The sequence below is a fragment of the Piliocolobus tephrosceles genome, chromosome 11, assembly GCF_002776525.5.
Source record: "Piliocolobus tephrosceles isolate RC106 chromosome 11, ASM277652v3, whole genome shotgun sequence".
NCBI lineage: Eukaryota > Metazoa > Chordata > Mammalia > Primates > Cercopithecidae > Piliocolobus > Piliocolobus tephrosceles.
Window position 1 is genome coordinate 104,694,599 of NC_045444.1, and position 16,990 is coordinate 104,711,588.

The window sequence follows — 16,990 nt, forward strand, 5'->3', positions numbered from 1 at the left end:
GCGGCGAGCGGAAGTGGGTGTGAGCGGAAGTGGCCGGCCAGAGCCGGGGGCTGGGCGGGGACTGGGCTTGTCGGTGAAGCGGCAGTGGCGGCGGCGGCGGCGGCGGCGGCTCGGCAGGCGGGTTCAGGCTTTGGGGGCCAGGTCGGTTGGGTGGGTGGGTGTCTCCACAGTCTGCGTGCGTGGGCCAGCGTGTGCGTCTTACCCTTCCCTCCATCCCAGCCCCTCTCCCCTTCTCCCCTAACCTCCTACCCCATCCAGGTCCCCTCAGGGGGCAGCAGGGCCGCTTCCTCCGTCCTTCCCTCCCTTACCCACCCTCACCGGCCCTTGTTTCTCCTTCCCCTGCTCGGGGCAGCCGCCGCCATGATCCTGCTGGAGGTGAACAACCGCATCATCGAGGAGACGCTCGCGCTCAAGTTCGAGAACGCGGCCGCTGGGTGAGCGCGCGCCCGGGGCCGGGACTGGCGGGGGAGGCAGAGTTGACCCCGGCTAATCCCCAGTGTCGTCCAGTCCCCCAGACCTGGAGGAGAGAAATGGGGTGCCTGGCAGGGTGTAGGTGCTGCCCCAGCGGGGTAGACATGGGAGGCGATTGGGCGCGGCCGGGCGTGGGGCAGAGATGCGTGGGGAGAGGCTCAGAGGAGGGATGCGGAAGCAGCGAGTGGTGAGGGCTGTGCGTACCAAAGGGCAGGAGACCTGTGGGACGTGGGGGACGCTGGGGCCGGAACTCGCGCTGGAGGAGCCCCCTGCCCGCTGGGGCGAGAAGGCGACCCCTTCACTTAGTGAAATTCCCTGGCATTGTTCTGAACCCAGAGAGAGCCTGTTTGGAATTGGGTTGGAAGGAGTTTTCAGGAATTCCCAGGACTGGAGGAGGAAAGGAGATGCAGGCCCACATCGCCACCAGCATTCTCGTTCCCCACTGCCGTCTCCTCTAAAAGGAGCAGAAGAGATGACTGAAAGCCAACCCAGTCTTAGAGCCGGAAAAACGCGATCTCTGGTTTCCCTTCCCCGAACCTTTCTGTGAGAGACACTGAGCCATTTTGTTACATATTTTTCAAGCAAAGCTAATTGTCCCTTGCTCCACACCCCTTCCTTATCTCTCCTTTGAGGTTCTAATGCTCTCTCCTCGCCCACTAGCCTTTATCTGGTTATCTTGTAAATTCTTACATCAAGACCCTTGGTCTGTGATTTCTTCTGTGGTAGCCTTGGCCCAGTTACACACTTCAAAGCCTCCAGAATATATAAAGTTCTTAGATAACCTCTCTTTACAGTTGGACTTTTTAAAAGATTGGCTTAGGGCATATTTCCAAGGCAGCCTTCTCTGCCAAACACAAGAATCAGTAGAAGACAACCTCCTCCTCCAAAGCTGCTTTGCTTTTCTAATATTTAAAACATGAGCTAAGGGTTTTGGGTTCTAATTTTTGGTGGCCTGTGGCCAATCCCTTTGCCTTATTTCCCTATCTATGAGCATGGGGCTTCACATCTGGGTTTCACAGTTGAGGAAATAAGAGCAGACTGTTTCTGGTGAACTGGGAGCTAGTAATAGGAAAGTACTTGGAGATCCACAGATGGGAGAAGATTGGTAGGGGGGAATTTTTAAGTGGTCATAATGTACTTGTGGCTTGGAGGCATTAAAAAGTATTAACTACCATTTAAATTGAATATATAGTATGTCCTGTCTCCTTTATAAGGCAACAGATTTTATCTGTAAAACAAAGCACTACTTTCCTTGAAGTAATATGTGTAGTGAGCAGTACTGTTTCCTGCCAGGGGCTGCAGTTGCTTATATTTTAGGCTGACTTGCTTCTTTCTTGTCTTAGCCTCTCTTACCAGTTTCTTTGCATTTTAAATATTCAAATGAATCAGCCCAGAGTCTTATTTTGGGTGATTGCTGTATACTTTTTTCTGAGCAGTGTAGCACATAGGAGGAAGTTGAATTAACTTCTGCATTTTCATAACTGATCTTAATGCATTCTCAGGTCCAGACTAGCAAAGAATGAGACCTGGGCGTTTATAAGCTGATCTACAAGATAAATGGCTGTGTATTTGCAAGAAGAGGCATGTCTTTTAACATAGGAGTACATTCTCGTCTATTTGTGTATTAATGACTTGTGATTCCAAAATATGGCCCATTATTCGGAACTTCAGTTCTTTTTCTTTTAAAAAATTATTCTTAAAAAAAGAAGCTAACCATTTCGAAGGGATTAAATAGGCCCTCAAGTCTGGAATACAAACGTTAGAACTTCTAGGACTTTTTTTTTTTTCCCCCAGACAGACTCACTGGCTGGAATGCAGTGTCGCGATCTCTGCTCACTGCAACCTCGCCCTCCCAGGCTCAAATGATTCTTATGTCTCAGCCTCCCAAGTAGCTGGGATTACAAGCACGCGCCACCACAGCCGGCTAATTTTTGTATTTTTAGTAGAAATGGGGTTTCACCATGTTAGCCAGGCTGGTCTCAAACTCCTGGCCTCAGGTGGCCCGCCCACCTCGGCCTCCCGAAGTGCTGGGATTACAGCACCGCGCCTGTCCTCGGGACATTTTTTACAAAGATTCGCATTGTAGGGAACTTGTATGGGGGTGCACTGCTGTGTGTGCTTGTGCACATGTGCGGGTGTGTGTGTATAAATTTAGGCTTTCATTCTGGCCCAGCTCCCTCTTTGAGATTTGGTTTTCAATAAGGCGGCTCATAACATTCTGCTGAGAATTTGAAACTTTGAAAGTCTTTTAAAAGACTACAATATCCTGCCTAGTAGGCAGGGCTCTCCTGGGATTACAGATATATCACCCAGCAGAAGCCCGAATGAAGCAAGTGGAAATTACCAGGCATCCCAGTAAGGTAAAGCAAGGTGCAGGCTTATTCCAGAACTTCCAGCAAAGTTTGCCCAGTATGATTATCATAAACATGTATGAGATTCTACCAGTGCTCAGCCCAGGCAGCAACAGAAAAAAAGGGGCCTTTCTGAGAGCCTATTAGCCAAGTTAGGGAGGTGCTAAAGGGTGAAAGGTGTTGGGGTGGAGATCAGAGAAAGACATTAAAGAATGGGAGTAATTTGGAGGATAAACCCCAGAGATTTGAAAGACTTTGCTGGTGTGGGAACCTGCTAGGAGAGGTCAGCTCCACCCTACTTTTTCCACTTCTCAGAATAAACCAGTTGGGGAAATTACAATTCAGAGCAGCCTTTTCCAGAGTGCGTCTTCCATCTCCGTGATGTCCAATAAGATAGCCATACAAGTGGCCAGCGAAATTTAAATAAAAATTAAGGTGAAGTAAAATTGAGTTCCTCAGTCACACTAGCCACATTTTTAGTGTTCATTTGCCACATGTGGCTAGTAGCTTTTGTATTTAGCACAGACATGGAACATTTCCATTATTGCAGAAAGTTCTATTAGCACTGTTCCAGCTTCTGAAAATGAAAGCTTGAGATGGTCTTAAAAATAGTTCTGTGGCATATACTTCAGAATATAGTTGCATTAATTTTTCTTTTGAAGTTTTTTGTTTTGTTTTGTTTTAATGATTCCTCTCAGATCATCCTGCTGGATCGTCTCACCAGTGGCCTCCTACTAAAAGTATCACCTTTCTTCTGGGTAAAGCAGTGCTATCATCTAAACTGTTTAAGAGTACATTTGGTCATGATAACCTTTTATTTTGGAGGCAGTTCAGCAAAGCCTAAGGATCATTCCAAACAGATTGCTTTTTAATTTTTTCCTACCACACTTCTGGGAAGTGGCTTATTGAAACAACCCGTATGTTGTCACAAAATAATAATTATTGGTAAATTGTCTTCCCAGCAGTCTGCAAACTAAGAGAATGTGACTGACTTAAAAGCTATGCCCAACACTGCAAATAACCTCATGCACAGGTCTTAACAGCATTGCCTTTTCATTTGGGAATTCTTACCCAGACCCTCAAAGCAAAAGTAATCAGGCAAATTAATTTAATTCTTTCGTTAGTGTACATACCAAGAACCGTTTCATACTGAGAAGCTAAGCCTGTCAACTTCTCTGGAGTCTGGAGTCCAAAATTGAGGAAATTCTGTCAGATGCAAATTGCTATTGGATGTAAGTGTGTGCTGGCTCCTTGCCACAGCCAGTACATACTGTGGTTCCGTGAGGGGAAGTGAAACTCAGTAAGCAAGCAGTGCCAGTTGGGGTGGGTGAGGATGGTGGGAAGAGAAATTTGAAAAAGGAATAAATAAAATCTTGCTGATACTCTGTTCTCATTCCCAAATATATTGCATATGTCCTCAGAGAGACAGGCTGGTTTGGAGTGATTTGGAATTAGGACATTGTTTAAGCATTTAGAAGAAATGGAATGTTGTGTCCAACTCGATAAGAAGACCTGGTTGGTCTTTTTACAGGTCACTGTAGTTAATTACACACTGCCGCCTGTCCTGTGGCCTACTTGGGACCACATGAAGTCCCAGAGCTGTGCTGGACCAAACTGGTAACTCCTTAAGGGCTGGGTGTATCGCTTTAATCGTGTTTGGTTCCCCAGCATCCTCATTATATGTATAGTCAGCTCAGTAAATTGGTTTGTTGAAGAAATGAGTGAAGCCAGATAGAATGATTCCTTGTTTCTTTAGGAGCTGGCATTTTTCTGACATTGAGTAAATCAGCTTTTAAGTCTCTTTGTTCTCCATATTTTGAGATATGGCTTAGCAGAGAATAGGACCTCCTCTTACCTAATATGATCTATTTTTATAGGCTTTGCTCAAAAAGAATGATGGGAGCCTTATAGAAGATTTAAAGTAGAATGCTCAGAAACCTTTATAGCGAGCAGAATTCAATAATTCCTCTAATTCAGGACATAAGAAGGGATAAGTAGGAGAGAGACATAAATGCCCAAATGGGTAATTGGAGCCAGGCACCCTAGCTCACACCTGTAATCCCAGCACTTTGAGAGGCCAAGGAGGGCGTATCACTTGAGGTCAGGAGTTTGAGACCAGCCCGGCCAACGTGGCGAAACCCCACCTCTACTAAAAATACAAAAATTAGCCAGGTGTAGTGGCACGTGCCTGTAATCCCAGCTACTTGGGAAGCTGAGGCTGGAGAATCAGTTGAACCCAGGAGGCAGAGGTTGCAGTGAGCCAAGATGGCACCACTGCACTCCAGCCTGGGTGACAGAGCAAGACCCCATCTCAAAAAGAAAAAAAAATGGGGAACTGTATCCTAGGGTGCATTCAGGAGTGAAAAGCCCAAAGTTGTTAATGAGAAAAGAAGATGAGATAATACAGTTGCCAGGAGCCCTTTCTGGATTAATTATTGACATTCTAGAAACTTCCTTAGAGAAAAGATAGAAGAAAATTTTTTCCAAAGGATTTTGAGAATAGCTCTTAAAACCTATCTGAATGAATTGATTATGTTTTAGTGTCTTGGGTTGTCCAGTCAGTAACTGAGGACTTATCCAGCCAGCTTGTTCTAGGATTCCAGACATTACAGCAGTCTGACACTTATAGCAGTTCTATTTCTCCTTGTACTGCTAACCAATTCCTGATTCAGGGAATTACTGCAATCCTAAAACCTCTCCCAACCACAGCTTCAGAGTCTGATCTCTGACTCCACCTAGGAGAAGAACTAATTTATTGATTTCCTTCTATGAACAAGGCACTGTGCTATCTGCCTTAACATGGCTTCATTTCATTTCAAAGTGCCCCTGTGTGACACATAGTGGATCTCATTTACAATTGAGAAAACTAGGGCTCTTAAGGATAGGGGGTGGGGGTAGACATTGAGTAAGTAACTACTACATATTAAGTAAGCACCATGCAGGCATCCTTCACTGTGATTCTTGACCTTGTTTATCATATGGCACACACAGAACATGATCGTATTTGTGTGGCACGTTTGGGTAAATGGTCTAGCCTCTCAGAGATCCTGCCACCTGCTGCCTGCCCTAAGGGATATAGGCATCATTATCTCAGCATATCGGTAACTTACGAGACACTGTTTGAGAAACTTTGCTGTACAGTAGTCCACCCTTATCTGTGGTTTTGCTTTCTGCAGTTTCAGTTACCTTCAGTGAACCATGGTCTGAAAATATTAAATGGAAAAATCCCAGAAATAAACAATCCATAAATTTTAAATTGTGCACCATTCTGAGTAGCATAATGAAATCTTGCACTGTCCCGCCGGGGACATGAATCATCTTTTTTTCTAGCATATCTACAGTGTGTACACTACCCTCTATTAGTCACTTAATAGCTGTCTAGGTTATCAGAATGACTGTCACAGCATTGTAGTGCTTGTGTTCAAGTTACCCTTATTTTACTTAATAATGGCTCCAAAGTACAGGAGTAATGATGCTGGCAATTTGAATATGCCAAAGAGAACCCATAAAGTGATTTCTTTAAGTAAAAAAAGTGACCTTGGTGTTTCTTTGCTAGAGTTCAGTGCTATCCACAGTTTTATTTATCCACTGGGTGTCTTGGAACATATTCCCCACAGATAAGGGGAGACTGCTGTACTACTGTACATATATCGTCTTAGCCTTCACACCAACCTGGGAGGTAGGTGTATTGTCCCCATTTTGTAGAAGAGGAACCTGAGGCCCGGTGACATTTGAGGAGCATTGCTTGTGGTCACATAGCCAATAATTTTTGAATTCGAAATAACTTGCTTTTTCTCACCCCTAGTATCTGAAATTTTAGCAGCTGGTAGAACACTAAATAATGTAACTATTAATTTGGGGGCCCTGTTTAGTGGAACACTTTCCCAGGGCCGGTCTCACTCCTGCTCCTTTGTAATTTTAAACCGTGGAAGTAAAATAACAAACGCAAGGTCTTGGAATTGAGAAGCAATCTTGTGATGGTATACTTCACACTCAGCGAACTCCTCGTTAAGGCACTGAGTTCTCGGACCTCTAATTCCCGGAAGACTTCTCATGAAGTCTCCTTTGGCCTAATGCTCTCCTCAGCAGCCTTTCTCTCTCTTCTAGCCATAAATAGTAAACTAAAATATTAATGGCAGTGATTTGACAAGTATTGCTAAGTCAGACAGCAAACCACTTAAGATCGATCATAGCAACTTTTCCCACAGGGATCTGTGCTCAGGGTACTTTATGCCTAGAGAAATTTGAAATTACAGACTCAAAGTATTTATGACTTGGAACCCAAAGGTTATTTATTTATAGTTTATTTTTCTCAGATCTTTTGATAAAGTAGGAGAGTGAGGAACTCAGCCCATCTTTGGCTGAATTAAAACCTAAAGGTTAAAAAAAACCTACTAAGTGATGGAATAATGGGCTTTTGTAAACTCCCTGACTCTTCAGCACAGCCAGCCTTCCCCAGGAAAGTATGCTTCCTCCCATTGGTCATCCTTTTAATACTTGATTCAGTTGGGCCATGATTAACATTTCCATATTTTTGTTCTTTGCTCTTGTTTTCTAAAGGTGAGGAATGGTATTGGACTCATTGCCTTTGTTTCCTGGCTACAGTTTCAAAATGAAGGCTCAGAAGCAATTTAAATTTCCATGTAGTTTTTCCTTCTGTTCTGAACTCAACTGCTTATCCATAAACCCACTTGATTCTTCAATTCTTGGAGATACCCAACATGCTTTTCCTAAGTCACATATAGAGGGCTTTGAAGAGGCAGGGTGAAGCTTTGTATGATTCATATAGGTTGATTTTCAGCAGGGCTAGCATGCTTCATAGAAGCCAGTTTCCTTGAAAGGTATTGTCTGTCTTCTGTATCAACTTTTTAACACTCATAAACCATGTTATATATTCCATTATTTCCAGCAGCCCTGCAGATCAACTTAGTCTCGGTTTCTTTCACAGGTGATGGAGCAGAGATCACGGAAAAGATACGTACTTGATTAAGAGGTCTTGAGCAAGTTAGACAAAAATAAATGTGAAAATGTGTCCATCTTGTTTGCTAGCCCCTAAAACAAAGTGGAATCATTGAGTTACAGGTAGCTAGCTGATAAGGCAATAGTCTTCATTTGCTTCCTACTTTGGACTTCAGGTCTGTTCTTGTGTTATATGTAGTAGTTTCATGAAGTAGATAGGATCATTTGTATTCCCCCATTTTGTAGATGATAGGGCAGAATGCAAAGGTATAAGGGTATTTGTCCCAAAACATGAGTGTGATGAGAAAGCCAAAGTTGTAAAGCAGATGTCCTGACTATTCTCCTTAGTGATTTCATAGTGCTGTTTTGTGTTACACTGTCTATTTTAAGTTCAGAGCTGGAATTTAAAAGGCAAGACAAAACTAGGGTAGAACTAAAGAGGGTTTCGTGAAGGTGAGTGGTAAGCACTTTGGTGATGTAAAGGAAGAAAGAAAGATGAGTAGGTAGGCTTACAGACGGATTTTGAAGTGGAATAGAACTTGCCGTTTTGTTTATGGCCCGAAATCATCCTTTTACTTTAAGCATATTAAAACCATTCTACGTTATACTTAGCCATTTTCCTGCTGAACTTATTACTCCTAATACCACTGTCCTGTGGGGAAGGCATTGACCAAAAGATGGCATTTTGTGGTGCACATATACAAACAGGTATATAGCGTGCTCTTAGGAAATTCAGAATTGAAAGTGAACACCAACCAAGGCAGGAGGTTCAACAGCAGGTGAAAAACAAAAGCTATAGCTGACCTTCCTTTTTTGTCTTCTACTTAAAGCAAGTCCAAAAGTTCAGGTCCATGAGAAAATGAATTGTGTACTTTGATTGGCAGTAACCTAAAACTTATACAGAATGGTCTGATCTTAAGTGAAGCTCAGGTGCCTTTCCAGTTCCCCTTGAAGGTAAGCAGCAATATAGTCATGTTAACTGAGGGCCTTTTTTTGTTATTTACAGAAACAAACCGGAAGCAGTAGAAGTAACATTTGCAGGTAAGCATCTTTATCTCAGCCCTCTAAAGAGAAGGTACAATATGAAAAATAGGAAATAGGCTGGTTGCAATGGCTCATGCCTGTAATCCCAGCACTTTGGGAGGCCAAGGTAGGTGGATCACCTGAGGTCAGGAGTTCAAGAACAGCCTGGCAAACATGGTGAAACCCCCTCTACTAAAAATGAAAAAATTAGCTGGGCATGGTGGTGGGCACCTGTAATCCCAGCTGCTCGGAAGGTTGAGGCAGGATAATCACTTGAACCTGGGAGGCAGGGGTTGCAGTGAGCTGAGATCGCACCACTGCACTCCAGCCTGGGCGATAGAGTGAGACTCTGTCAAAAAAAAAAAAAAATACAAGAAAAGAAAATTATACCTAAAATAAGCTGTGACATGGATTGGGCGCCTTGTGGCTCATGCGTGTAATCCCAGCACTTTGGGAGGCCGAGGCAGGCGGATCATGAGGTCAGGAGATCGAGACCATCCTGGCTAACATGATGAAACCCTGTCTCTGCTAAAAACAGAAAAAAAATTAGCTAGGCATGGTGGCGGGTGCCTGTAGTCCCAGCTACTCGGAGGCTGAGGCAGGAGAATGGTATGAACCCAGGAGGCGGAGCTTGCTGTGAGCAGACATTGCACCACTGCACTCTACCCTGGGCGACAGAGCAAGACTCCATCTCAAGAAAAAAAGCTTTGACATTTTGGATACTGTCCCTCATCAGGACTTTTTGAGCTCTTTATAATAGATGACCGTTTCATGTATTTAATCCATTGATGACTGACAATATAAAGTTACCTGCTGATAAGTTAGAAGTTTGGATTTAATTTTGTGGTACAAACTAAGGGTTTTTTTATTTATTTTTTAATTTGGAAATATTACATTATCCAAGTAGCCGTCAGTCTTAGTCTGCCTAGCACTAGAGTGATAGGGAAACGTGAACAGCTGGAGATGTGTTCATCAAGTCAGAGAGAGATGTTGCTGCTTTCTGTTCCCTATAAAGGATTAGGTGTTGGTACTATTTACTTGTTAGGTGAATGAACTCAGAGGAATATAACCACCCTTTCTAAAATGAGAGTCCTTGACAAGATGATCTTGGAAGACTCTTGCAGCTCTGAAGTGCTGTTACTTGGAGGCCAGGCACCATCCCTTTACCCTCCTAACTAGCACTGCCAGATATCCTTTCGTGATTCTTACGATAGCTCTCTAAAGTGATGGCACTCAGCACCTAATTCTAGTTTCAGGAACCTATTCCTAGTTTCAGGAATTACATAGGCTGAGTCACTCCTGTGTACTGCAGAAAGATAGAACCGAAAAAGAGGGGAGTCCTATAGATTAGAAGCAGCTCAAAAGATAACCAAATACAATGTGTGGATATTGCTTGCATCTGAATTCAAATAAGACAACAATGCTTAAACTTTTTTGAGACAATAGAGAATATTTAAATACTTGACTGAATATTTGTTTTGTTTTTGTTTTTGTTTTTTTGAGAATGAGTCTCACTCTGTCACCCAGGCTGGAGTGCAGTGGCGCTCATAATCTGCTCACTGCAGCCTCCACCTCCCAAGTTCAATTGATTCTCCTGCCTCTGCCTCTCAAGTGGCTGGGACTACAGATTCCTACCACCACACCCGGCTATTTTTTTTTTTTTTTCCCACACTGCATCTTGCTCTGTCCCCCAGACTTGAGTGCAATGGCACAATCTCAGCTCATTACAACCTCTACCCCCGGGTTCAAGTGATTCTCCTGTCTCAGCCTCCCAAGTAGCTGGGATTACAGGCGTGTGCCACTACACCAAGCTAATTTTTTGTATTTTTAGTAGAGACAGTTCCACCATGTTGGCCAGGATGGTTTTGAACTCCTGACCTCAAGTGTTCCACCCACCTCAGCCTCCCAAAGTGCTGGGTTAACAGGCTTGAGCCACCGTGCCTGGCCTTGACTGAATATTTGATATTAAGAAATTGTTTTTAAAAATTTAGGCATGACACTCATATCATGCTTATGTTTTTTAACAAATAGTCTTCTGTATCTTCCAAAGATACATTCTGAAGTATTTATGGATGAAATTATGTGTCGTGTCTGGGATTTGCTTCAAAATAAATCAATGGGAAGGAGGATATCTAAATGAAACAGTAATTGCCCATGTGTTAATAATTGTTGAGGCCAGGCGAGGTGGTTCACGCCTGTAATCCCAGCACTTTGGGAGGCTGAGGTGGGCGGCTCATGAGGTCAGGAGTTCGAGACCAGCCTGGCCAACATAGTGAAACCCTGTCTGTACTAAAAATACAAAAATTAGCTGGGTGTGGTAGCACATGTCTGTAGTCCCAGCTACTCGGGAGGCTGAGGCAGGAGAATCTCTTGAACCCGGGAGGCGGAGGTTGCAGTGAGCTGAGATCATGCCATTGCACTCCAGCCTGGGTGACAGAGTAAGACTCTGTCTCAAAAAAAAAAAAGTTGAAGCCTCATAGTGGAGATGGGAGTTCATTATACTGTTCATTCTGGTTGTATACATGTAAAATCCAATTATTTCAGCACCAAGCTGTGATTAAGGAAAGAATAGCTTTGTAATTTTAAGAAAGGTCAAAGAGATGAGTACTCAGCAATTCTGTCCCAGTGTTTCTGCTGATTTGTCACATGGATTTAAAATAAATTCCGTTTTACTTACATGCCTCCTTGTAAGGGGTCTTCCTTGTGGCCTACGGCAAGGTAGGCGCTTGGAGAGATTATTTCCCATTTCCAAATTGTTATACAATCTTACTTGCTTTCTTCACAGATTTCGATGGGGTCCTCTATCATATTTCAAATCCTAATGGAGACAAAACAAAAGTGATGGTCAGTATTTCTTTGAAATTCTACAAGGAACTTCAGGCACATGGTGCTGATGAGGTAAGTTCCACATCATTTTCCGTAGGACTCTTGTTTCCTCACCTTTTATTGGCAGTTTGCGGTTCATGGAAGATCCATGGCACTAAATCACCCCTGCATGACTACTTGCTCACCTAACTAGGGGCTCTTGACTTGATTACTGTAATGAATTAAGTGTGTGTCTAGAAAAGGTTCTGACTCTTGCTTGCTTGCTTTAAAACAATGGAAACGAACACAGCTTTAGTTCCCCAAAAACATAGCAAAGAATACTTTTCCTTGATCAGGACAAAAATAGCTGTTGCAAGAATTAGGTTCTGTTCTATTTTTGTAATATCAAGGCAGATAGATAACTTCTAGCTTGTTTAAATTTTATTGTCTCAGGTTCTCATTCTGGAAGCGTAGGCACAAATAGCTGTCTTTTGAAATGTTTAATTAAAGCTCTTTAAAGCTATCCTCTTTAAATATCTCTTCTTTATAACTGCCATAGGGGAAATAAGAAAGGATGTCCAGACATTATGAAACTTTGGTGGCATGCCTTGTTCACTGGCTTCTTTAAATAGTTAAGTAGCAGGTTTGGTTCCTGTTGAACTGTATTTGCTCTGGGGAGAGCCATTTATGGAAGAAAGAAAATGCTATTACACCAGTTTGTGCACGTTGTGGTTGGGTCTCAAAGCAGGAAATATGACTCAGTTCCTGAATCAGTTTTTGAATTTCTTAGTTTTAACAAACTAGGTTCTCCTTAATCTGTTAAATGAAGATATAATCATAGCTGTTTTCTTTCTGAAAAGTGGTAGCTTTTGAATTATTTAAAATTTATATATTAAAGATGATTTGTAAAGGAATATGGTCAAAAGCTTGTTTAATTTTTTAGCATAAAAACTGAAATTGGTCTTACTTAATACCAAGAGCCATCGGTTACTTCCCTTAGTTATTCAAATGCAATTGACTTTCTCATAAGTTCAAAGAAAGAAGAAACATTTAGAGAATTTGGAATCCAGGTTACTTTACTGGAAAAAGAAAAGCTCAGAAAGATCTAGTGCTTTTATAAATAGCTTATGAAGAATTGTTTTGTAAAAGATAGTGGCTGACACTTCTTTACCAGATAAAGAGTGAAAGAAAACAAATGGCTATTAAAGCAGCCCTGCCCTTTTTTTTTTTTTTTTTTTTTTGAGATGGAGTCTCCCTCTGTTGCCCAGGCTGGACTGCAGTAGTGCTGTCTCAGCTCACTGCAGCCTCTGTCTCCTGGATTCAAGCATTCATCTGCCTCAGCCTCTTGAGCAGCTGGAATTACAGGCAAGCACCACTACACCTGGCTAATTTTTTGTGTTTTTCATAGAGATGGGGTTTCACCACGTTGGCCAGACTGCTCTCGAACTACTGACATCAGGTGCTCTGCCTACCTCGACCTCCCAAAGTGCTAAGATTGCAGGTGTGAGATTGCAGGTGTGAGCCACTGTGCCCGGCCCTTTTTTTTTTTTTTTTGACAAGGTCTTGCTCTGTCACCTAGGCTGGAGTGCAGTGGCACAATCACAGCTACTGCACCCTCAACTTCGCAGGCTCAAACAGTCCTCTCACCTCAGCCTCCTGAGTGGCTGGGACTACAGGCACGTGCCACCACACCTGGCTTATTTTTTGTTTTGTTTTGTTTTATAGACAGGAGGTTTCACTATGTTGCCCAGGCTAGTCTCGAACTCCTGGGCTCAAGCAATCCTCCTTCCTGGGCCTCCCAAAGTGCTGGGATTATAGATGTGAGCCACCATGTCCAGCTGCAGCCCTGCTTTGAATTAGCTATAACTACCTGAAAAGAAGTGTCACAGTATTTGAACAGACGTTTTTTAAATTGTGTAATCATTCTCCCCTAGACAGTCTTCACTAGGTGCGAGCCTGCGCAGTGGCATGCACCTGTAGTGCCAACTACTTGGGGGGGTTCAAGTGGAGAGGGTCGCTGGAGCCCAGGAGCTCAAGTCCAGCCTGGACAACATAGTGAGATTCCATCTCAAAAAAGGGAAAAGATCTAAATGTAATAATAATAATCCTGAAAAAAGAAGAGTTAAGCTAGATTTCTTATATCTCCTTTCCATTCTTTGCTTTTCTTACAATGGAGCTCCAGAACACATTGCTATTCTTCTAGCCACCACAAGGGTCAAAGAACCAACCCCACCCACTCAAGTGGGTGGAGTAAGTAACATTCATAGTGTTGGAGCAGAGTGCACAGTAAATGGCTCCCTGGGTTGGTTAAACAGTGACCAACCCATGATAACCACAGGAAGCTTATTACTTTGTCACAGGCCATTTTTAAAGGCAGAATGCCTCTGCTGCTAAAGTGGGAAGGTAATGGTGATAAGTGATAGGTTGCCTCCACCCATCTCCTGGTGTCATATTGGGAGAGGGGGTACAAACTGAAAAGTGAATCATGGTTAAAAGTGCAAGTGAAGTAACAAGGAAGTGTTGGCTGGTTTTACCAAGGGGAGGGAGCAAAGCAGTTGAATGTGATATGAATTTGGCTCTCAGTACCTCTTAGATCTCAGAATATTAACTTAGTAAGCTTGAAATTAAACTAAATCTTAGGGGCTTAGGGATTTAAACTAAATCCCTGCCATGTCTGATTTCCCCTTCCTCGAAATACCAATAGTATGTGCAACACAGAATTGTAGCTCAGAGGTAACATGCTGTTTCAAATTCTTGGGATATGCATGTTACTTTTTTAAAAGAAGTGGTATATCAGACACCTGAAGGTCAAGTCTCTCTGTGCCACCAACAAACTCTCCTGACCTTGAGGCCCTCCTCTCGGTTCCTCTTCAGTAAAAGAGATACCTCACGGTGGCTGTGTGTTCACCAAATAGGAACTACATGTGGCATTATTTATCTTTTGCCCTTGTATAAAAAAATGTAATCTTGCCCATTGAAAGTTTCTTCCAGCTATAGGAAAATGGTTAAATAAATATGTGGAATATTAAGAAATTATTGTTCAGCCAAGCACGGGGACTCATGCCTGTAATCTCAGCACTTTTGGAGGCCGAGGCAGGAGCATCGCTTGAGGCCAAGAGTTCAAGCCCAGCCTGGGCAACGTAGTGCGACCCTGTCTTTGTATATACTTGTAGTGCGACCCAAGCCCGACCTGGGCAACGTAGTGCGACCCTGTCTTTGTATGTAAATAAATAAATAGGCGGGGCACGGTGGCTCACGCCTGTAATCCCAGCACTTTGGAAGGCCAAGGCAGGTCGGTTGCTTGAGGTCAGGAGTTTGAGACCAGCCTGGGCTACATGGTGAAACTCCATCTCTACTAAAAAATATAAAAATTAGCTGAGTGTGGTGGCGGATGCCTGTAATCCCAGCTACTAGGGACGCTGAGGCAGAAGAATTCCTTGAACCCAGGAGGTGGAGGTTGCAGTGAGCCAAGATTGCGCCACCGCACTTCCGCCTGGGCGACAGAGTGAGACTCGGTCTCAAAAAACCTAAATTGGCCAGGCGCGGTGGCTCAAGCCTATAATCCCAGCACTTTGGGAGGCTGAGACGGGCGGATCACAAGGTCAGGAGATCGAGACCATCCTGGCTAACACGGTGAAACCCCATCTCTACTAAAAATACAAAAAACTAGCCGGGCGAGGTGGCGGGCGCCTGTAGTCCCAGCTACTCGGGAGGCTGAGGCAGGAGAATGGCATAAACCCGGGAGGCGGAGCTTGCAGTGAGTTGAGATCCGGCCACTGCACTCCAGCCTGGGGGACAGAGCAAGACTCCGTCTCAAAAAAAAAAAACTAAATTGAAGTAAAATAAAAATGTTTGTTTCTTAAGCCATGTCATTCTGGAAGCAGCTTCCACCAGGTGAAGCAGTCACAGTGACAGAGAAAAAAATAGGGAGTCTCAGTCTGTTTTTTGTTGCTATAACAATACCACAGACTGAATAATTTATGAAGAAAATATGTTTATTTGACTCACGTTCTGGGGACTGGAAAGTCCAAGAGCATGGCACCAGCATTTGGCAAGGGCCTTCGTGCCCTTTCCCATCATCCTATAGCAAAGGCAGAAGGGCAAGAGAGGGCCAGACTCACTTTTTTTTTTCCCCCTTTGGAGACAGAGTCTCGCTCTGTCTCCCAGGCTGGAGCATACCCAAGCTGGAGTGCAGTGGCGCTGCTGGAGTGCAGTGGCGCTATCTCGCCTCATTGCAAGCTCCACCTCCCGGGTTCACGCCTCCCAGGTTCACACATTCTCCCACCTCAGCCTCCTCAATAGCTGGGACTACAGGCACCCCCACCACCATGCCCGGCTAATTTTTTTTGTTTTTGTATTTTTGGTAGACACGAGGTTTCACTATGTTAGCCAGGATGGTCTCGATCTCCTGACCTTGTGATCTGCCCACCTCAGCCTCCCAAAGTGCTGGGATTACAGGCGTGAGCCACCACATCCGGCCCAGACTCACTTTTTTAACAACCCTTCTTGTGATAACAAACCAACTTCCCCTGTAACAACATTAATTCATTCATGAGGGCAGAGCTCTCATGGCCTAATCACCTAATTACCGTCATAGTGGCAATTAAATTTCAACATGTGGCCAGGCATGGTGGTTCACTCCTGTAATCCCAATACTTGGGGAATCCAAGGTAGAAGGGTCACTTGAGCCCAGCAGTTCAAGGCTGCAGTGAGCTATTTTATCAATGCACTGTAGCCTGGACTATAGAGTGAGACCCTGCTTCCAAAAAAGAATCATCATCATAAATTTTGGCCGGGCTTGGAAAAATTAGCCAGGCACGGTGGTGCACGCCTGTAGTCCCAGCTACTTGGGAGGCTGAGGCAGGAGAATCACTTGAACCCAGGAGGTGGAGATTGCAGCGAGCTGAGATTGTACCACTGCACTCCAGCCTGGACAACAGAGTAAGACTCTGTCTCAAAAAAAAAAAAAAAAACATAAACTTTAACATGAGTTTTCGAAAGGACGTTCAAACCATAGCAGAAGGTATAAAAGGGGTTCTTGGTTTTTTGGGGTTTTTTATTGTTGTTTTCATTTGATTCAAAAACCTGGAAAGTAGCCAGCAGTAGGTTCTGGTTTGGGGGAAAAGACATGTAGAGTGTACAGCCTTCTGGACACCAGTATTAATAACTAGCTAAGATTTCATTCACTGTCCTTTGCCTTAAAAGCTGTCTATGCACTGAGTAATTTTAAAGCATACAAGATCAGCAGACAAACAGATCAGTTCCCAAGAGTCTTGGTTTTTCTCTTTATTCCTCTGGGTTAGTGGCTCAGCCTGTGCTTAGGTTGATAACTAACAATCTGTTCTCTCACTTGACATTTGGCCTCCTTTTGCTCTCTTGAA

General features: G+C 43.7%; 1 protein-coding gene across 2 annotated transcripts in view; it reads left to right on the forward strand.

Moving 5' to 3' along the window:
• Window positions 1-16,990, forward strand: part of ARPC2 (actin related protein 2/3 complex subunit 2) — a 38,072-nt gene continuing 21,082 nt past the window's right edge. The window contains exons 1-4 of one of the 2 annotated variants that reach the window (XM_023220894.3): window positions 1-141; window positions 353-434; window positions 8,788-8,822; window positions 11,590-11,702. In XM_023220894.3, the coding sequence (XP_023076662.1) occupies window positions 361-434; window positions 8,788-8,822; window positions 11,590-11,702 (222 nt within the window). In that variant the 5' untranslated portion in view covers window positions 1-141; window positions 353-360. Of the gene's footprint in view, window positions 435-8,787; window positions 8,823-11,589; window positions 11,703-16,990 lie in introns of both variants that reach the window. The other variant, XM_023220904.3, reaches the window with a different exon arrangement.